We start from the raw sequence: 23,130 nt of genomic DNA, 5'->3' as shown, positions 1-23,130 counted from the left end.
TACAGGAAGTACCAGTCTCAGTCAAGCCCAGTGATAAGAGAGACTTTAAGAAATCCTCAAGACCTCCAGGTATCCCCTACCAACATAGGAGAAAATCAACTGTCCAATGCTCCAAACAGGGTGAGAATTCAAAACAGAACCTTTGATAACTTGGACATTCCTGCCCAAATATCTATGATCTCCTGACATCTGGACTACTGGATACTCATAACTATGGACAAATGGGTACTTTCCATATTGTATGGCTACACCATACAATTTCATACTCACCCTTGGTTCATGAGCATAAGATCTACAACACCTACCCCCACTTTACAGGTGGAAGTAATATCCCTTTTGGAAAAAGATATGATAGAGCCTGTTCCCCCAACCATCCAAGGGAGCGGGTTCTATTCCAGATATTTCCAAGTGCCAAAGAAGGATGGAGGCATTTGTCCTATCCTGGACCTCCAAACACTCAACAAATTTGTACAGACAACCAAATTTCACATGATCTCCATTGCGTCCATGATTCAACTTCTGGCCGGAGACAGATAGTTCGTTGCCATCGATTTAAAGGACACTTACTTTCATGTCTGGATCCATCCAAAGGACAGAAAATACCTTCATTTCACGGTCAGCCCTCTAGCCTACCAATACAAAGTCCTGCCCTTTGGGCTCTTTACCACCCCGAGGGTGTTTACCAAGGTGGTGGCTGTGGGAGTCACTCATCTCCGTCACCCTGGTCTAGAACTTTTGACAGCCCAGTCCAAGGACAAACTGGAGCAGGATTTGAATACCCTTCTGCTCACTTTTGACAATTTAGGCATCATTGTGAACTACAAGTCCAAAATGGCCCCTACACAGTCCATACTGTTTATAGGAGCGTTGTTGGATAGAAACGAAGAGTTTTCCTTCCAGAAGAGTGGATGCTGAAGCTTCTGCACCACGTAAACCTGGCTCTCTTGACCCCTACGAGGACTGCACACCAGATACCAATTTTACTGGACCTTATGGCTTCATGTACCCCTGCGATAACTCATGCAAAGCTACACATTCATCCTCTGCAACTTTGGTTTTTGAGGAATTTTGATCTCCTTTATGGATCTCTGAGACAACTCCCGTGGATACTGCAAGCGGCCCGAAATTCCCTTCAGTGGTGGTCCCTTCGGGGAAATCTGAACACAGGCATCCCCTTCCAGCCATGCTTCCCTCAAATGACTGTGACTTCAGACACTTCCAGTGAAAGGTGGGGAGCTCACTATCCCACTTACAAAGTGAATGGATCTTGGGCCATCACCCAGAGGCGCCTTCACATAAATGTGCTGGAACTGCTGGGGTGCTTCCTTTGTTTGAAGGCCTTCAGACCAATATTACAAGGCAAAGTAGTACAGCTTGTGATTGACAACACTACCACCATTGTGTACGTGAACAATCAAGGGGGGGGCGCTGTCTCGCATCCCCTGTGCAGTCTGGCATTGAAGCTCTGGGACTGGTGCATTCAACATGGAATTCATCCCATTGTGATCAACATCAAAGGAGTCGACAATGTGGAAGCTTAGTTGCACTTTGTGTCACTCAGGCGCTCACAAATAGAATGTGTCCATGACCGACCTGTTACCGATATTCCGCACATGGGGGTTTCCATGAGTGGACTTATTCATGTCAGAGGAGAATGCGAGATGCAATCTGTTCCGTACAAGGGCGGGCATAGGCTCCAACTCAATGGGAGACTCTTTTCTTGTTCCATGGCTCTATATTACACATTCTCACCCTTTCCCTTGATCCCAAGAGTCCTCAACAGGATTATCCATCAAAAAACAGACTGCATTCCGATTACCCCGGGGCCCCATCAGACATGGCATCCACTGTGTTGAGACTATCCAGGGGCAGATACCGACGCCTGCAAGCCATTCCAGACCTGCTGTCCATGCATCCCGGCCAGGTTTTCATCCAGATGTCAAGATGCTGAAACTCACCACGTGGAGTATCAAATCCCTGAACCCAGTGCCCAGCTACTAGAAGAATGAGAATAAGCCTTTTCAATTAGAAGAAGCCTTCTACCCGTAAGACATATGCTGCCAAGTGGAAACATTTCACATCATATGTGGCAACACATTCTTTTTCGCCCTCAAGGGCTACCATATTACAGATATTGCAATATCTCTCTAGCCTAAAACTGGCTGGTCTCTCTAATGCATCTATTAGGATCCACCTTGCTACTATCTCCAGCTGTCATGGGGGAGTGGATGCCTCTACTACTTTCTCCTACCCCCTTTCAAAAACATGTCTTAAGGGCATGGAGAACATGTACCCACATACGAGGACCCCAGCACCACAATGGTCGCTCTCTCTGGTTCTGATGGATCTCATGCACACCCTGTTTGAACCTATGGCTACTGTCCCTCTACAATTCTTATCTTTTAAAATGGCCTTTCTTATAGCTATCACCTCGGCCAGAAAAGTGGGGAAGCTGTGTGCCTTAAGGTCTGATCACCCTTATGTCAGGCTTCATAAAGACAAAGTAGTCATGTGTATGGATATATCTTTTAATCCTAAAGTAAACACAAGTTTCCACATCAACCAGGATGTAATTCTGCCAGCATTTCCCCATAACCCACAGTCTGACTTAGAGCGGTCTCTACACACATTGGATGTCCACCGAGCATTGGCCTTCTATCTGGATAAGACTTGTTCCTTTTGTAAAGATAATAGACTTTTCATTTCCTATAGAAAGGACAAGAAAGGAATGCGAATCACTCACCAACGCTTGTCACATTAGATTGTCCAAGCCATAGTTGAGGCATACAAGTCTCAAGGCAAAAACCCACCTAAGGGTGTTAAAGCCCACTCTACGAGAGCGGTATCATCTTCGGCCGCCAATCAATCAGGAGTCTCCATGACTGAAAATCAGAGAACTGTGACTTTGTCTTTGTACCACCCCTTCATTAAGCATTACGCACTGGACATGTGGTCCTCCAAGGATGCATGTTTTGGGAGGGGTGTCTTGAAGCAAGTTTTAGCCTAACAACGCACAAGGTATGTCCAAGAAACGCTCCTCCTGTAGGAGCTTGCTAATCACCCAGTGGTGTGAATACACTGGAATCACGTCGAGGATAAACAGGTTGCTTACCTGTAAGATTATCCTTGAGTGATCCTAGGTATTCACACATCCCACCCAACCTCCGCTCTTTCTTGGAAGTTGTGCTCTGAGCAATGTCTATGTTTTTACTTACCTGTTCCCTCACTTACCTATCTATTTCCATTTACGATGGTCGCTGGCATCCAGTGGTCGTCCAGGAACCGATATAGGTGCTCCATCCATATTGATGGATGCATGTGCTTTATCAGCAGAGTCAAGAGCGCCACACGAAGCTTTTAGAATCTTCCTGATTGGTCTCGTGCGCAGGCGAGTATCCCCAGTGGTGTGAATACTAGGATCACTCAAGGATCATCTGTTATAGGTAAGCAACCTGTTTTTCCCCTGATTCATCTCCTGGTTCTTAGGCTTCTCAAAGGCATCTAGCGGGTAACCCAAATTGATCATATGGCATAAAAGTGCCATGAAGCAAGCAAAAACATGGCTAACCATAAAGTTATAAAAGTCTTTAATATAAAATAAAAGGTAGTTTATCCCAACGTGTTTCGGTCATCTTGAAATGATCTCTGAGGTGTGAGCGGGTCTCCCTTTCTGGAACTTGCAAGAAAGAATATTAAATCATCTCCCCCAAAGAAGAGCGCATTTCTGTTTCAAAACAGACTATAATGATGACTGCTTATTTTGTGGTAGCCCATGTCTTCTTTGTGGATTAGGTGCAGCCCTTTTTCTCAGACTGCACAGAGGTGCCTGTCTTTAGCTACCAACCCAAGACAATATTTTTGCTGTGAACTTTTAGCTTTTTAAATAACTTTTAATTTGGAACTTTTTTAACAAAATGTAATTTTAAATGTGGTTTTAGCCTGGTATTTTAACTTAACTTTTAATAACTTTATTAGTCTTATTTTTATTGATGTTGTGAGCTGCCCCAAGCAGTCGTGTGCTGGAGGGGTGGGTATAAATATTTTAAATAATAAATATAAATAAATAATAACTGCATATTTCCAGTCTCAACTGTTCACCCATATAACAGAGTGTGTTAGTTGATATCCCATCAACATTTACAGCAACCAAATTAATCAGCTTCAGCTGAAACATTTTGGTCACAACTTTTTTTGATGTAGCCACAGTTAGTAACACCAACAGCACAACTCGATGCATGTCTCAGTGGACTTTACTCCATTCTGAGTGTGCAAAGATTTGTAACCTATATCTTCCCCCTCACACACACTCCAATAGTCTCTCCAACTATTGTCCAACTTAGCATTTTGATGAAGAAAATATTTTTATTGCTTCTTTAGGCCCATTGAACTAGATACCATCACCTCACAGCAATTCTTATCCATCTTCTGGGTCCATGAAGGTGAATGTGTGTGATCACATACATTTCTATGGCAACAGACTGATACAAACAGAATTATGAGTTTTCAGTCTAAAGGACCAAGCAGCAGCTGCTCAAAAAAGAACAAAATGTCTTGGGGCCTTTCCAGACGATAAAAACCCTGCACTTTTCTTAATGCTTTGTTCATGCCAGCACCAGTGGCATGATTCCTGTCCCTGAGTAATGGAAGGGATGAGTAGTCTTACTGTAACAGGAGAGCAAACATATTCTTGTTTGCTGCTTTTTAATTTGAAAATAATCAGGGAAATGCAAACTCCAGTACTCTAATGGAAATTAATGTAATATATTGAGGCTATTCTCACGATTGGCCAAAAGCAGGCTACAGGAGCCTAGCCCGCTTTTGGGCGAGCGTGAGGACCACCGGGTTCTCAGGCGAGCCCAGTTTCCTCAAACTAGGTAACCCGCTTAAGTAGCCCTCTCCTTAAACGAGGTTAGCAGAGTGAGCACTCTGCAAACCCTGGCTATTTGGTCGTGTATTGCTGCGCCGCGACTCTGCACCACGGCAACAAATGAGGAGACCCCCGCTGAGAGGCTGAAACAAGCCTCCCGCCCCTGGGGAGCTCTCCAGGATGCCCCACGCACTTGCACGGGGCATCCTGGAACTTCTGAGCGCCACATGGCCCCCGATCCCCGCAGCGCCCTCCGGCTCTGTGACGGAGTCGTGTGGGTGGCTGCTCAGGGCTGCCAGTGTGCTCGTCTGCGGGGAGAGCGGGCTAAGCCCGCTCTCCCCGCTAACCCCATTCAGGCGCTTCCCACTGCTCATGAGAACAGCCTCATTGTATTTTGTTGTAACATTACATAAATAAACAAAAATTCATACAGACCACAAATTGGTGGGACATTGCAACAGATAGGTAGCCCTGCTGGCATTTAGCCCTTCTAATAAAAATGGGTGTGGAGTATTCCAGGGAGCAGGGGAACATACAGCCTATATATATATTTTAAAAAAAAAAAAAAAAGCCCTTCATACAACCATGTGGGAGGGAAGGAGAGCTCTTCCTTCTTATTAGTGACCTCACAGATACTATCCAAAGAGAATTCTGTGCCACTTGCACAGCCACATTCCATTCATCAGTTATGGTCACAAGGGACACACTAGCAGGAGCACAAGAGATGGTTTTTCCAGCAGTAAATATTGCTGGTTTTGTGCTGAGAGAATGCAGTATCCCCACAACAGAAGTGGGATCTTTAGGGGAAACATCTGGTTCCCCCACCAAAAAAGATGATCATTTTTTAAAAGCCCATATACAAATGTTTGCCAAATGGTCAGCAGAGGGAGCTGAAAATTAGAGATAACAGGGAGCTGATAAATTAGAGATTTGTTGACTCTCAACAAAATATTGCACTGTATCCTTCACCCCTACAAGAAATGCCCTTACTCCAGGCTGCAGCCAGCCTGGAGCAGGAACCTTGTTGTGCTGTTCAGGTCCTACAGACAGAGGGGAGTTTCAGGAGCGGGAAAGAAGAAAAAGGGTACCTTTTTTCTTTCCCATTCCCTCGAGGACTTTCACTGCTGTGAAATATAGAGCTAGTCAGTTGTTACTTACTTACTTGTATATCCTGCTCTTCGTCCAAAGAGCCCAGAGTGTGTTTCATGGCTGAATAGGGATTTTAACCTAATTTAACACTCTTCTAGCCACTGTATCAGGGACGTGCAGAATCATTCGCAGTTGGAATATTCCTACCGCAATTTGGGCCATTTCAAGTGTTCCAAACTTGGAATAGGATACCCTTCAAATGAAGGGCCTGTTCCGAAGCTTGGAATGGAACAACCCTGTTCCAACTCGGAGCACTCAAAACGTTCCAATTAGCATTTTGGCCTCTAGAATGGTGCTCTTCTGGACTCTGTGCATGCGTGGCAACCATTTGCGTGGACAGCACCACCACACAAATGGCTGCCGTGCGTGGGCAGAGGCCAGAAGAGCATCCCAAGCATTTTGGAGTCCAAAATCCGGGGCATTTGTGTTCCGTTCTGAGCTCAGAACAGAATGCAAATGCCATCCCATGCACATCCCTACACTATACCACGCTGGCTCTTAGCATTTATGTAGCTATATACTTTAGCTAAATGCTAAATACTTAGCATTTGTGTAGCACTTTTGAGCATTCACCACCTAATGGCGCAGCAGGGAAGCAACTTGCCTAGGGAGCAAGAGGCTGTGATTGCCAGGAGTCGACACCGACTCGACGGCACAATCTTTCCTTTCCTTTTGAGCATTCAGAACACATATTATTGTGTTGTAATCTTCACAGTGACCCTGCAAAGTAGGTAAGATTATCCCTAGATTGCAATTGTGGCTAAGAGAGTAGCTTGCCTAAGGCCACCTAATGTGATCTTCACTCTATTTTTCATGCAATGGCCAGTTCGGCACAAAACAAAAAACAAAACAAAAAAGCTTCCAGTTGAAAGAGCCATTTCCCACTGTGCTGACCTCTAACCTCTGTGCAGTGCTGTGTTTTCCCAGTTTAAAGGGACTCCTTTAAGGGAAACTGAGCCCTCTCAAACCTAAGCACCATCTTGAAAGGCATACACAGAGTAGTGGAAAGGACTATACTTCCCAATGCTCCATGCACACCTTTCAAGATGGCTTTGGAACTCAAAAAGTCTGTTTCCCTTAAAGGAGCCCCACCAGCATTGGACACAGCACGTTGGGTCAGTGGGAGCGACCACTGGCTCACAGGCCTTGCAATTAGGAACACTGACCTAGTGAGTTTATGACAGAGGTGAAGATTGAACCTGGGACTCTTTGATTCATACCTCCCTCTTTTAGCCCCCATGTTACTCTAGTGCTCATTGTATTTTATTTTAATATATTATGAGTTGCTTTGAGTGCCTAGGGATAGAGAGGCAGCATAGTTTTATTTTGGTTTTGTTTTATAACTGTCACATATGGTACTTTGCACTTTGGGAAGAAAGAATGTGCTACTGTTGCACAATCCTTAATTTTATTTAAGAATTTCTTTTAAAGCAGGATGACATGCTGCTTAATTCAAGGGTCAATGTAAATTTGTCTAATTCAAGTGGCACTCAGATAGTGAAAAGAATCCTATTTCTCTTTCATTGTTATGAATTTGTTAAACTCATTTGCAACAATAACTAAAGTACCACTGGGTGGAGTATTGAAAGCTAGTCAATAATTTGGCGGTTCTATGCCAAACTTCTTCTGCATCAGGTTAATTGCAACAACAGGCAGCAGCTGCCTGATCCATATTCCTGGAGTAGAAGACATTCTTATGCCACTCTTGGTGGGTTGTTTTAGCTACCTACTAGTTTCCTTCTAGTCACCTTTAGTGGTGCAGTTGGGAATTGCTTGACTAACAAGCAGAAGGTTGCCAGTTTGAATCCCTGCTGGTATGTTTCCCAGACTATGGGAAACACTCAGTGTTCCCTCTAAGGTGTGCACGTGTGCACGCTCACATGTTTTTTTATGTCCGCTCAGTTAATTTTAGATTCCAATCAATTTTAATCAGGAAGGCCCCATTCTGAATACCGCCTTAATACTGCCACCCGGAACAAAATTCATTCCGCACACAAATGAAAAAAATTAGAGAGAACACTGGAAACACCTATATCGGGCAGCAGCGATATAGGAAGATGCTGAAAGGCATCCTCTCATACTGCGCAGGAAGAGGCAATGGTAAACCCCTCCTGTAGTCTACCAAAGAAAACCACAGGGCTCTGTGGGCACCAGGAGTCAAAATCAACTTGATGGCACACTCTACCTTACTTTCCTTCTACATGAACATTATTTGTCCAGTGTATACCCCACTTTCTGCTCAAATAAGCCCTCAAGGCAGCTTCCAATCATCATGTATAATAAAACAAATTAAAAGCAAGATTGGGGTGGGGGAAGCAATTATGAATGGCCCATGGGCTTATTCTCTGCATGTTGATTTATGTTGAGCAAAAATCTCATCACTGCTCTCTAGAGGCTAGTATTTGGGGAACACAATGCTTCATAGTCTGGGAATCAGAGTCCAAAACACAAATAAATGTATGGCTTTTTGAAACCCTTGCTTCTTTCTTGTTACTGTCTTCAACATTCACACAACAATGAACTCAGCCAGAATGAGCCTCTTATTTAAGCCATATTTGAATATCTTCATGCATATAGTGAAAGTACATGGGGGTGGGGAGAAGGATTGCAGCATAACGTGTAGCAGCCTCTACGCAGGCCCTAGATGGCACAATCTCTGTGAACATGCAAACAGATTACACGTGCAGGGGCATAGCAAGGTTGGAGTGGGCCCTGGGACAAAAAGGGAAGGTGTGCCCCTCCCCCACACCTTTGTCAGAGAAGCACGAGGGGGAAAGCAAAGAGCGAGCTGTCACTCAGCCAGCAGACCCCCTTCCTCAGGAGCCCAGAGACATCCCCCCCCCCGCTTGTTCAATTGTAGCTATGCCCCTTTACATGTACATAAGTTCTTTCTCCTTTTTGCAGAGTCCTTGGGTGCGTACAGTTTGCACATATGCTGGGACCATACCGATGGTCTAGCAAATGCACTTAAGCCAAGGGCAGGGCTTCCTGCCATGATCCCACTCGCCTTTATAAATGTTCACTCATCTAAAGTCAGCATCTCACCAACCAAACACATTCTTAACAATTAGGCAAAAATCCATAGCTGCCACAATTTCCCACAAACATGAGGTTATGTAGGTGCCTATGAAGAACTAATATTCCCTGTACACATTAAATAAAAGTCTGTGCTTATAAAATGTAGACCATTTCACATCAAATTATGTTTAGCTCTCAGATTGTTGAAGAGTAGCAAACTGATGGAGCATAATATAAAGTTGATAATGTCAAACCATGAAGGCATTCTCCTGTGTGATATCATTTGTGGTGTGGAGGAAGAGAATGACTGCTCTATTTTTTCCAATCATGGTTTCCTACCTCTTGTTTTTCAACCAGAGTGCAGAGAAAAAAGTAATTTACCACTTACATCTCACTGTGTGATGGTGCTGATATTCATTAGTTCCATTTCCAAATGAAAAGCGCTAGAAGGACAGTTCATGTTAACTCACACAACTTGTCTTTTTCCCCCATTAGTAACTCTGTGTAAGCAGTGTGTACAAGGCTGTCATTAGAGCAGCAGGTGTGCTGTTCCCGTATTTACATGATTTTGTGTTCTTTCCCTTTAGATTAAAATATATAAAGATCTCATTACAGTAATTGAGAAAGGTAAGAGGTTGCTCACATGGCGTCATGCTCAATTTACTAACCAGATTCCTTCTGTTGCTTGCATAAAGCTGAAACAGCCCTCACTTAATCTGGGCTGGTCTCTTCCTTTTTCACTGGGTGCTGCGCTCGAATCAAGTGGCCCTGGCGATGCCCACCCCACTAAGCAGCAGTACTAAGAGTCCCGCTGCTCACTCTCTTTGCCCCTGCATGTCTAAGCTTCACTGGAAAGCCCTTTTCCCCCCTTTCTTTCTTCTGCTCCTGCTTGCTTCAGGCGGAATCTGACACCAACACCTGCCATGGTGGAAAATGTCTTTGTTGCTTTGCACTTTTGTTTGAATTGCTGCAGGGGAACCAATGGGAGTTAAGTCCATTTACTTTTTTTGTTGCCTAAGCACCATGGAATAGGATCTTGAGATGGTGCCGATAAGGAGCGGCACGTGCTGTGCTGGCCCTTTGAGTTAGCTCGGCTTAATAAGGGGCTCTTTTTCTGGGGAGGGCAGATTGCTGAGCTTGGGCCTATGAATGGAACAGCTGGGGGAGGAAAAAAGAAACAAAAGAGGGAAAACACAGGCTGCCCTGAACCTGGCAATTGGGGGTGCAGTTTTGGAGCTGGCGAGCAGGCTGGCCACACGCCAGGTGTGACCTTTGCAGTCTGCTTGGTTCTGCTTGTTTGGGTAATTTCCAGTGCAAGGCTAAAAAGGAAGGAAGCTGACCGGCAGCAGAACATTGCTGGCTGGCAGGGTTGCTGAGGCACTGAATTAACTCCTACAAAGCCAGCTCACAGATATATGGAACTGAGGCAGCTTAAAGGATAACCTGTCAAACTGCCAGCTCATCAGTTTGATGGATGATTCTCCAGTGCACCCATACATCAGCTGAAAAGTGCCCCTACCTTGTCAGTTGTGTTTCAGAGTTAGATTATTAAGCTTTTGTGGTTAACAGATATTCCTGAGGGAGAGCAAAACATTTGTGTACCAAAGGCTAATATGCATACATTAGCAATAGATTTTTAACTCATTTAGGCTCCAGGTGTTAACACATTACTTGGAAATAGTCCCGCTGAAATCAGTAGAATTTACTTCCTGGTGATGTGTTTAGGGTCAGGGTGTATGTTTACTTCCTATTATAAGAGGATAAACTGCATTGTGAAACACCTTCCTGCCATGGTGTTCACATTTGATAAGTATTATAGTAATTTAGAAGCAGGCATAAATACGTCATCACCTGTACACTGAATATTCTGACACAGTAACCTTTATTTTCACACACAGTCATTTTGTGTTCATTTGCAGCCCTTTCTTTTCTCTACAGTGAACTGGGATATGCATAAAATTCTATATTCTGTGACAAGAAGAAAATCCAAGTAATTACAACTTGTGCCAAATGGCTTGCAAGTGGAATAATTATAATATCTGTATAAAAGACTTTATCTTTTGCAGTTATTATTTGCTCATTCCACAACTGGTTTCTCCCCATCAGTCAAGACCTGTTTAGAGGGATAGTTTTGGCAGAAAAAAGTTTTGACTAATGGAATGTGCAACCTTGAAAGGTTGATGGAATTCCATGAGTGATTACAAAGGTCCAGGTGTGGTTGTTCTCTCTTACACATGCTTGCCTGTTTGCATATGCACAGCTTCTCATATGCACAGGAGTGCTCTTGTTGGATGCTTGCATGGATGTTGCTTGAGCTTGCTCATTGGAAAAAATTGTATTAATTTGACCATCTGTCATTCTGCTTGGCTGCAGGAATTTAAAATACTGCACCCTCCCTTTTTCTTTTGGGGTAAGCAAAACACCTTCCCAGTTCTATCAAAGACCCACACTTTTCATATTAAAAATATTTGCACATACAGTCATATTGTTTGCTTGCTTTACATTTTTTCTTTCCAATTGTTTGTGTAAGTAAAAATGTAAATTCCCATTTTTTCACAAGCTCCTTGGTGAGACATTAACGGAGTCCATTTTTCTTATGGGATATTTTAAACTGCCTAAACTACTTTAATATCTTTGCTTTTAATGGAGACTAGTTGCACTTGCTCTGGACATGAACTCCTCCTGAGAGATAAAGATGCAATCCTAACCTGGATTCTGTAAAGTAAGATTATTTCTTCCACTTAGCTTACTGTTAGATTTCTGTGAAGACCTTGCAATTGTGCTTTTATTGATTTTTTTAATCTGCTAAAGAACTGTAGTGCCAAAACTGACTTCCACAGATCCTTGGTAATCTAGTGTGATGCACGTACTGTGCCTTTAGACCAGATAACTCAAGAGAACATTGTTGATTGGGTTCCCTAAGTGCTGGGCCTCATTGGTGTATCCTGTAACCTACATAAGCGAGCACATCTTGTTCACTAAATGCCAGGAATGATGATTATGTACTCCTCTGAGTGGCAAGCAGCTCTTGTGTTACCACCAACCCTGCCTGAGTTTCCCCACAGCAGAGATTATACAATATGATGGACTTCAGGAAAAAATAAATAAAAGGGCTGCAGAAAAAAATATATTTCCTAACTAAAACATAAATTTGATGTATATTTCATTCTCTACCAAACTATAAAGTACATGGAAACTATAATACATGCACTTGGGTTTGATGGCCTGATGGCCCATTACAAGGAGCAAAAGCCTCTTCTGTGAGAGTGATGGATAACAATGAAATGAGAGGAGATTCCGCCCTTTTCTCACTTATATTTCTCCCCTGGAAATTGCTGCTCTATTTAAAAAAGCATTTTCCTGCATTCTCAATCCCACAAGGGGAAAGCTCCTGGGAAGACATTGCAGAGCAGGGAAAGAGTTATGTACCCTGTGCCAGTATTCTATTCCTAATTGCCCCCACCAGAAGTGATTCCCCCCCCCAAAACTTCTCCCAACACTTGAACAGTGTAATGGGGAAAGTGGCATGTAGTAATTCTCACTCTGGAGACTGGCAGCCCTGAATTAATCCCAGGATGCTGAGAGTGAATCAACAGACAGGGAAAGCTCCAGCCTGCTGCTTTAAAAGAAGCCCATCCCAGTGAGCCAAGCTACAGCAGATCCAATTCTAGGCAGCTGGTTGGAGTCTTTCTGTCTTCATCACAGCCAGGCGATCCAGTATCTGTTCAGATATCACAGGGAAGTTATGATCCTCTTTAAAGTAGAACTCTTTCCCCTGAAATCAAGCCCTTTAGTGGAGCACTAGACCTGTCCCACCTGGGATCTAATGTATATGGCATTCCTGAGACACATCCTGCAGAAATAGCCAATATGAGCGTACTTTGAATCTGCTTAATAATTCATCTCTTTGAGAGCATTTTAATGTATTGTGTGTATGAAGATTCACACTTTACAAACAAATCACTTACTATCTTTGAGCAGTCCTTTCCCCTTACTATTGTGCACTAAAATGTGAAGGATTAGATAACCCCTGTATAGGGCATTGCTGCAGCAATAGACAGGAAATATTCTTTCTGACTAGGAAAAGCCTTGGTGTGCAGAAGGTGGCACACTGAGCATTAGGCAAAACATCCCAAAGAGGGAGGCTGGGGAAGCATTGGAGATTTATGAGTGAGTGAACTGTAAATCTCTGAGCTAACTGACAAACGTGGGCGAGAAAGAGACACTATATTAACCATGGGAGACACTAGGGACACAACACCACAGGGGTGGGTGGGTGGAATGGTCAACAGTTTGGGGAAAACACCCCTTTATGGCTCAAGGAACTATAGTACCAGTAACAATGAGCAAAGATGGGCTGCCAGGCCTAGATGGGGGGATTCAGTACTTCAGCATTTCACCATGGTTTCTAAACTGCTTAAAGTCCTATGAACTGTGTGCCCCAGAAATGAAAGCAAGGTAATCTCTCTATCTGAGTGTTGAATCATATGGCTACTACTACTACACTACACTTTATCTTAGCCAAAGACTGAGAAGCAATTCATATGACTAGCTTAGATAACATTTCCATTTTCCCATGTGATAAAAAGCCACTAATATAACTGTTGCCTAATTGTGTGACACCATTATGGTAGACTTACCTTCCAAAGAGCTTTCTTTCCTCTCATCCCAGACTGACTCTCATGGTTAGCCAGCATAAGGAGAAAGTACATGGCAATTGTGATGTTACAAAAATGAACATTTGGAAAGGAGAGCTGGTCTTGTGGTAGCGAGCATGACTTGTCCCCATAGCTAAGCAGGGTCTGCCCTGGTTGCATATGAATGGGAGACTTGATGTGTGAGCACCGCAAGATATTCCCCTCAGGGGATGAAGGCACTCTGGGAAGGGCAGAAGGTGTCAAGCTCCCTCCCTGGCTTCTCCAAGATAGGGCTGAGAGAGATTCCTGCCTGCAACCTTGGAGAAGCCGCTGCCAGTCTGTGAAGACAATACTGAGCTAGATAGACCAATGGTCTGACTCAGTATATGGCAGTTTCCTATGTTCCTATGTAACATGTGATTGCGCCATGAATCATCCTGGCATTCCATAAAGATTAAAAAAGATACATAGATGAAAAGCATTTAGCTTTCATCACAACACTGAAATTTATTTGTGTTTTAATGCAATTTTAAAACTGCATTAAATGTGTAATGATGTGTTTGTAAGTAAGTAAATAAATAAATAAAGGAACTTGCACTGATAATTTGGGAGGCTTTTAGGCTCCAACAATCCACATTAGAGAATGTGGCACAGTATGTGGGACATCAGTTCAGTAGTAATATTTTTTCAGATTTTTTCAGGGGCTGGTTTCTCTTTAAGGGATAAGTCCTAGTCTGTGTGTGTGTGTTTGTAACTGCAAGGGTTAGAATTTGAAAGGGTTAGATAACTCCGGTGTTTGTTGTTTATCCCTGCAAGGGTTAGATAACTCCGGTGTTTGTTGTTTGTCCCTGCAAGGGTGAGAATTTGTAAGGGTTAGCTAACTCCAGTGTTTGTTGTTTGTCCCTGCAAGGGTTAGAATTTGCAGGGGTTAGCGAACTCCGGTGTTTGTCCCTGCAAGGGTTAGCTAACTCCAGTGTTTGTTGATTGTCCCTGCCTGGAGGGGGTGGAGTCAGCTAGAGCTGGGGGAGGCCCCACATTCCTTTGACTCACATCCTGTGTCATTTGGAAGACTACTCTCAACATAAGAGGTGTAGGGCCAAGAGCATAGCGAAAAGGACATAGGAGTTTTGCAGGAGTTTAGCGGGAAGTGTGCAGGGGAGCCTGGAACAAGCCCCAGTGATCACAAGGAGACTGGTGGAGAAGAGAATGTAAGTACAAATCCCTTCCTCATAATCTTGGGAAAGGATGCTTGGACAGTAAATACCTGTCCATTATAGCTGAGACCTATCCTTCTAATAAGCTATCTCTAAACACTGTAAACAGCCAACAAAAACAGTATGAAGATAGAAGGCCAGCAGGGGAGGGGGCACTTCCAAGTGTATTGCACAGAGTGCCACATGTATGACTATTTGCCCCATGGGCAGAAGTCATGGTTGTGTGCTTGGTGCAAGGAGATCCTGGCTCTCAGAGAGCAAGTTCGTTCCCTTGAGACCAAGTTGGCAGATCTGGAGAACCTCAGAGAGAAAGAGAGGCATGTGGATGAGACCTTCAGGGATGTGATAGAGACATCCCACTCCAGGGCTGATAGCTCCTCTGCTGTCAGAGAGAATGAGGGTCTCAGGCAAGGACGACATCGGTCTGAAGAAAAGGGAAATGCTCCTCTAGAAGGGACCCCTTACGTGGATGATGAGCCCATATCCTCTCGCATGGGATATTCCTCTGGGGGGTGGGGGCCTCCTTGTAGTGGGTGATTCGATCAATAGAGGTATAGAGAGATGGGTTTGTGACCCGCATGTTGACCTCACGGTGACTTGCCTGCCTGGTGCGAAGGTTGCGGACATCATGCAGCATCTAGATAGGCTCTTAGGCAGTGCTGGAGAGAAGACAGCTGTCGTGGTGCATGTTGGCACCAATGATGTGGGGAAATGTAGTCGTGAGGTCCTGGAAACCAAATTTAGGTTGACAGGTAGCATATTGAAGTCCAGGACCCACAAGGTAGCATTCTCAGAAATGCTACCTGTTCCATGCACATTTCAATGCGTGGATGAGACGTTGGTGCCGGGAGGAGGGGGTTTAGATTTATTAGGTTACATTTTGGGGAAGCAAGGCCTGTACAAAAGGGATGGGCTACACTTGAATCAAGATGGAACCAGACTGCTGGCGCTTAAAATTAAAATCAAAATCAAAAGGGTTGCAGAGCAGCTTTTAAAAGGACACCTGGGGAACAGCCGATAGGAGCTGGGCAGTATCCCATTCGGCAAAAGCCATCCTTTAAGGTGCGAGGGTGCAAAGGATACAGATAAAACAGAAGGGGACAGAGCGGTATTGCATAAAGAGCAGACGGGAGACTGTGCCAGCTGGTCAAAGAGTCAAAAGAAAGATACCGTACATCAGGTGAGAGATTCAGCATATAGATGCTTATATGCCAATGCCAGAAGCCTCCGAGCCAAAATGGGTGAGCTGGAGTGCTTGGTTGCTAACGCAGAAATAGATATAGTGGGCATAACAGAAACATGGTGGAACAGTGAGAACCAGTGGGACACTATTATCCCTGGATATAAACTCTATAGAAAGGACAGGGAGGGGCACCTTGGAGGTGGAGTAGCACTGTATGTTAAAGAAGGCATAGAATCTAACAAGCTAGAAAACCTGGGTGGACTGGAGTCCTCCACAGAAACCCTGTGGGTGACAATACAAGGCCTGAAAGGGAACGTGCTACTGGGGATGTGCTATCGCTCTCCTGATCAAAACGCTGACAGTGACTGGGAGTTGCAGCAGGAAATCAGGGAGGCGTCAAGGAGAGGCAGGGCTGTAACCATGGGTGACTTCAATTACCCACACATAGACTGGGTAAATTCACAGTCAGGTCAGGACAAAGAGGTCAAATTTCTAGATACGCTAAATAACTGTGCCCTAGAACACTTGGTCTTGGAACAGACCAGAGAGAATGCAACCTTGGACTTAATTCTGAGTGGCACCCAGGATCTGGTGCGAGATGTCATTGTCATCGACCCTTTAGGTAACAGTGACCATAGTGCCATCAAATTCAGCATACATGTGGAGAGAGAATCACCAAGGAAGTCTAACACAGACATTTTGAATTTCAGAAGAAGAAACTTCTCTAAAATGAGGAGTATGGTGAAAAGGAAGCTGAGGGGGGAAATCAGGAGAGTCACTTCGCTCCAGAGTGCATGGAGTTTACTCAGAACCACAGTACTAGAAGCCCAGTTAGATTGTATACCCAAAAAGAAGAAAGGTACCACTAAGTCCAGGAGGATGCCAGCATGGCTAACGGGTACCGTCAAGGAAGCCATAAAAGGGAAGAAGACTTCCTTCCGAAATTGGAAGGCCTGTCCAAATGAAGAGAACAGAAAGGAACACAAACTCTGGCAAAAGAAATGCAAGGCGACAATAAGGGAGGCGAAAAGAGAGTTTGAGGAACATTTAGCTAAAAGCATCAAGAGGAATAACAAAAACTTCTTTAAATACATCAGAAGCAGGAAACCTGCCAGGGAGGCAGTTGGACCATTAGACAATGAGGGAGTGAAAGTGATTATTAAGGAGGATATGGAGGTTGCAGAGAAGCTGAATGAGTTCTTTGCATCTGTCTTTATGGCAGAGGATACTGAACATATACCTGTTCCTGAACCGAGCCAGATAGAACTGAGCCAGATAGAAGTGACGAGAGATGATGTTCTAAACTGTCTGGAAAAACTGAAAACTAACAAATCACCAGGGCTGGATGACATCCATCCAAGAGTCCTCAAAGAACTCAAATGTGAAATTGTTGACCTCCTTGATAAAATATATAACTTATCCCTGCAGTCAGGTTCTGTACCAGAGGACTGGAGAGTAGCAAATGTAACACCGATTTTCAAAAAGGGATCCAGGGGTGATCCAGGAAATTACAGGCCGGTTAGCTTAACATCCATTCCAGGCAAATTGATGGAAAGCATCCTCAAGGATAAAACTGTAAAGCACCTAGAAGAACAGGCCCTGCTGGGAGTGAACCACCATGGGTTCCACAAAGGTAAATCTTGCCTCACAAACCTTTTGGAGTTCTTTGAGAGTGTCAACAAGTGTGTGGATCAAGGTGATCCAGTTGATATAGTATACCTGGACTTCCAAAAAGCTTTTGACAAAGTTCCTCATCAACGACTCCTGAAGAAACTTAGCGGTCATGGGATAAGGGGACAAGTACATGTGTGGATTGCTAACTGGTTGAAAGACAGGAAACAGAGGGTAGGTATAAATGGAGAGTTTTTGCAATGGAGGGAAGTAAGAAGTGGGGTCCCCCAGGGACCAGTGCTTTTTAATTTATTCATAAATGATCTAGAAGCAGAGGTAAGCAGCAAGGTGGCCAAATTTGCAGATGATACCAAACTCTTTCAGGTAGTGAAATCCATAACTGATTGTGAAGAGCTCCAAAAGGATCTCTCCAAACTGGGTGAGTGGGCGACAAAGTGGCAAATGCGGTTCGTGGTTGGCAAGTGTAAAGTGATACACATTGGGACGAAGAACCCCAACTTCAAGTATATGCTAATGGAATCTGAGCTGCCAGTGACTGACCAGGAGAGGGATCTTGGGGTCGTGGTGGACAGCTCGTTGAAAGTGTCAACTCAATGTGCGGCAGCTGTAAAAAAGGCCAATTCCATTCTAGGAATCCTTAGGAAGGGGATTGAAAATAAAACGGCTAATATTATAATACCCTTATACAAAACTATGGTGCGGCCACACCTGGAGTACTGAGTACAATTCTGGTCACCACATCTAAAAAATGACATTGTAGAACTGGAAAAGGTGCAGAAGAGGGCAACCAAGATGATCAAGGGCCTAGAGCACCTTTCTTATGAGGCTAGGCTACAACACCTGGGGGTATTTAGTTTAGAAAAAAGACGACTGCGGGGAGACATGATAGAGGTCTATAAAATCATGCATCCCTCTCCCATAACACTAGAACCAGGGGTCGTTCCATGAAATTGATTGCCAGGAAATCTAGGACCAGCATACGGAAGTACTTTTTCACACAACACATAATCAATTTGTGGAATTCTCTGCCACGAGATGTGGCGACAACCTGGATGGCTTTAAGAGGGGTTTGGATAACTTCATGTAGGAGAGGTTTATTGACGGCTACTAGTCGGAGGGCTGTAGGCTACCTCCAGCCTCAGGGGCGGGGTGCCTCTGGGTACCAGTTGCGGGGGAGTAACAGCAAGCAAGAGGGCATGCCCTCAACTCCTGACTGTGGCTTCCAGCAGCATCTGGTGGGCCACTGTGCGAAACGGGATGCCGGACTATATAGGCCTTGGGCCTGATCCAGCAGGGCTGTTTTTATGTAATAAAAATATGTATATATGAAAGAATTGCAGGGAAATGGGCAGCCTTGTTTAAAAGCACTTTACTAAGGAGAGCTGATGAAATAGCATTTGCATTTGCAAAAGTCTCTGGGGACATGACAAAGCCACAGTAGCAACAACTGTGCTTGATTGCAGCATGCATTTTTCTATTCTTTGGAGCATTGATTATAATTAAGCTAGGGAATGAGAGGAGTTGCATGTTCACTCTCTTGTGTACATGCGCACGCTCTCTCTATAAATTTGCTCTCTAGCTTTTGAGTTAAGAACATAAGAACAGCCCTGCTGGATTGGGCCCAAGTTAAACAACGGTTTCCTCATCTCTTGTCACTGAAGAGAGAAATTTAGTTCTGAATATTAGTCATAAATGCCTCTGGGATATATGATTGGGAACTTACATAAAACGGCAATATGTAACCAGACATTGCCTTATTTATGTCTTTCAAGGAACCCCAGGGTTTTACATAAAGTCCTGAAGTGAAATGTGAGGACCTGATTAATTAATAAATGTGAGCACCCCTTAATTAAACTCTGTAAATAAGGCCCATGATACAATTGTCACCTCAGAAAAACTAGCCCTCTAACACACGGTTACATAATCACTTACAAGACTATTTTAATAACTTTTAATAACTTGTTTTAATAATTTTATTCTATTGTTTTTATTGTCATTTAATTTGTGACTTTTAAATATTTTAAATTTTGTACACCGCTTAGAGATATACATATCAAGCGGTATAAAAATATGATAGATCGATAGATGCTGTCTCCCAACTTGAAATTGGTTACATGACTGAGGAGTCAATCATGGTTAAGAACACAAGAACAGCCCTGCTGGATCGGACCCAAGGCCCATCTAGTCCAGTATCCTGTTTCACACAGTGGCCCACCAGATGCCACTGGAAGCCTACAGCAGGAGTTGAGGGCATGCCCTCTCTCCTGCTGTTACTCCCCTGCAACTGGTACTCAGAGGCATCCTGCCTTTGAGGCTGGAGGTGGCACTCCAGCTAGTAGCCATTGGTAGACCTCTCCTCCATGAAGTTATCCAAGCCCCTCTTAAAGCCATCCAAGTTGTTGGCTGTCACCACATCTTGTGGCAGAGAATTCCACAAGCTGATTATGCATTGTGTGAAAAAATACTTCCATTTGCTGGTCCTAAATTTCCCAGCAATCAATTTCATGGGATGACCCCAGTTCTAGTGTCATGTGAGAGGGAGAAGAATTTCTCTCTGTCCACTTTTTCCACACCATGCATGATTTTATAGACCTCTATCATGTCTCCCCGCAGTCGTCTTTTTTTCTAAACTAAATAGCCCCAGGTGTTGTAGCCTAGCCTCATAAAAAAGGTGCTCTAGGCCCCTGATCATCTTGGTTGCCCTCTTCTGCACCTTTTCCAGTTCTACAATGTCCTTTTTCAGATGTGACCAGAATTGTACTCAGTACTCCAGGTGTGGCCGCACCATAGTTTTGTATAAGGGCATTATACAGGTGAAACTCGGAAAATTAGAATATCGTGCAAAAGTCCATTAATTTCAGTAATGCAAATTAAAAGGTGAAACTGATATATGAGACAGACGCATTACATGCAAAGTGAGATAAGTCAAGCCTTAATTTATTATAATTGTGATGATCATGGCGTACAGCTCATGAAAACCCCAAATCCACAATCTCAGAAAATTAGAATATTACATGGAACCAAGAAGACAAGGATTGAAGAATAGAACAATATCGGACCTCTGAAAAGTATACAGTATACTGTGCTTGATTGGCCTGCAAACTCGCCTGACCTGACCCCATAGAGAATCTATGGGGCATTGCCAAGAGAAGGATGAGAGACATGAGACCAAACAATGCAGAATTGCTGAAGGCCGCTAATGAAGCATCCTGGTCTTCCATAATACCTCATCAGTGCCACAGGCTGATAGCATCCATGCCACGCTGCATTGAGGCAGTAATTGCTGCAAAAGGGGCCCAGACCAAGTACTGAATACATATGCATGCTTATACTTTTCAGAGGTCTGATATTGTTCTATTCTTCAATGCTTGTCTTCTTGGTTCCATGTAATATTCTAATTTTCTGAGATTGTGGATTTGGGGTTTTCATGAGCTGTACACCATGATCATCACAGTTATAACAAATTAAGGCTTGACTTCTCTCGCTTTGCATGTAATGCGTCTGTCTCATATATCAGTTTCACCTTTTAATTTGCATTACTGAAATTAATGGACTTTTGCACGATATTCTAATTTTCCGAGTTTCACCTGTAATATTAGCCGTTTTATTTTCAATCCCCTTCCTAATGATTCCTAGCATGGAATTGGCCTTTTTCACAGCTGCCGCACATTGAGTCGACACTTTTGACTCAATTTGTGGTTAATTAAAAGAAAGGGAAAGAGCTTGTTTTACCTTGAAGTAAATGATCATAGACCAGGAGTTCCCAACCTGTGGTATTCCAGGTGTTGCTGAACTACAACGCCCATCATCCGCTGCCATAATAAATTAGAAATTCCTGCCCATAGACTATATAGCAGACAGCTGGAACCCTGTAATAAAAATGAAAGCTAAGCTTTGTGCTGTAGTCTACAGTCACTGTGCAGTGGATGAAGTGGCTATCTCCAGAGAGAAAGGCACAAGCACAGCACTCTGAGAATGGTTCCTTGAGATGCTGCACCTTTGGGGCTAGATGGATTTCCCTGAGTTGCATCTTACCAAAGCCTTTTCTTCCTGGGTACATGCTAGGAGCTGGCATCAATTTACTTTTGTACATCTGAACATGACCACTGTGCAGCTTGTACAGAAGTTGAAGGCAGCCTATACCTGGCTGATCTTTTTAAAGGCTAATTTGACTGGTCATGCTGTCTCTGTAGTCACATAGATGTAGTTGTGCTGCTCTTCTGGAAATTGCATCGTGTAGCAGCAGCTTAAGCTTCCTCCTGCTGAATTTTCTTCAAGGTAGTCTGGCATAATTGATAATGTTGCCTCCAAAACTACTCCCTGACTGTTGTCAATTATATCTTGGATATAGTTTTGTGGGGTTGTGGTAAAAGTGCCATTAGTATGTTTGCTTCAGCAAAATAATATCAGTCATGCAGAGTGGATGAGACAGGACACTTAGGATACTCATCATGAGAAGATTGCAAAAAGGTGTCAGCACACTCTTCCCAGGAACCTGAGCCAATGGACTTGGCTAACCATGCCACAGGCTTGATACAGAAGACGGGAGGTGAAGCCTACCTCGCTGTTCTCCATAAGATATATGCTATGTCGTTCCTAAGCCTCCTCTCCAACCCACTTCAAAACTGGCCCCTTGGTATACAGAGGAATTGTGGGGGCTGAAGCGGCAAGGTAGACGACTAGAGTGCAAGTGGAGAAAGACTCAACTCGAATCCAACATAGAGCATATTTGAATATCTGTGCTCAGGTGATACGTGTGGCAAAGAAGCGATTCTTTTCCACCTGTATCACGTCCACAAGTCCACGTCCAACAGAGTTGTTCAGGGTTGTGAAGGGACTAGTGTGTGCCTTTCCCCCCTTGAACCAACAATTACTTGCTGTGATGTTTTAAATGAGTTTTTTGTGGACAAAATCTCTCCACAAATTCGGGCTGACTTGGATTCAAACTCCACAATTGTTACAGTGTCTGATGCCGAGGTGTCCAGCAGCTCCTCTTACGTGATGACTCTGGATCAGTTTCAGTTTGTGACTCCTGAGGACGTGGACAAGTTGCTTGGAATGGTACGGCCTACCACCTGCTCTCTTGATCCTTACCCAACATGGCTTATACTATCTGGCAGGGAGGCTGTTGTAGAGGGCCTGGTCACAATTATAAATGCATCTCTGAGGGAGAGCAGGATGCCTCCTTGTCTTAAGGAGGCAATCATTAGACTGCTTCTGAAGAAGCCTGCCTTGGATCCCTCAGAGTTAAGCAACTACAGGCCTGTCTCCAACCTTCCATGGCTGGGCAAGTTGGTGCCCCCCCAGCTTGGAAGAAACTGATTATCTAGACCCATTTCAAACTGGTTTTCAGGTGGGCTATGGGGTGGAGACTGCCTTGGTCAGCCTGATGGATAATCTCCAATTGGGAATTGACAGAGGGAGTGTGAC

At 44.0% G+C, this 23,130-nt stretch overlaps 1 protein-coding gene across 9 annotated transcripts in view; it reads left to right on the top strand.

Moving 5' to 3' along the window:
• The window catches only part of RALGAPA2 (Ral GTPase activating protein catalytic subunit alpha 2), a 343,889-nt gene that overhangs the window by 313,507 nt on the left and 7,252 nt on the right, over positions 1-23,130 (top strand). The window contains exons 40-41 of one of the 9 annotated variants that reach the window (XM_053246350.1): positions 9,622-9,661; positions 22,664-22,736. The exons of 6 other annotated variants lie outside the window; for them this stretch is intronic. In XM_053246350.1, the coding sequence (XP_053102325.1) occupies positions 9,622-9,626 (5 nt within the window). In that variant the 3' untranslated portion in view covers positions 9,627-9,661; positions 22,664-22,736. Of the gene's footprint in view, positions 1-9,621; positions 9,662-10,972; positions 11,154-22,663; positions 22,737-23,130 lie in introns of those variants that run through there. 2 more of the 9 variants (XM_053246351.1, XM_053246349.1) reach the window with 2 other exon arrangements.

This window comes from Hemicordylus capensis, chromosome 4 (assembly GCF_027244095.1).
Source record: "Hemicordylus capensis ecotype Gifberg chromosome 4, rHemCap1.1.pri, whole genome shotgun sequence".
Classification (NCBI taxonomy): domain Eukaryota; kingdom Metazoa; phylum Chordata; class Lepidosauria; order Squamata; family Cordylidae; genus Hemicordylus; species Hemicordylus capensis.
This window is presented reverse-complemented; position numbering and strand designations above follow the sequence as displayed.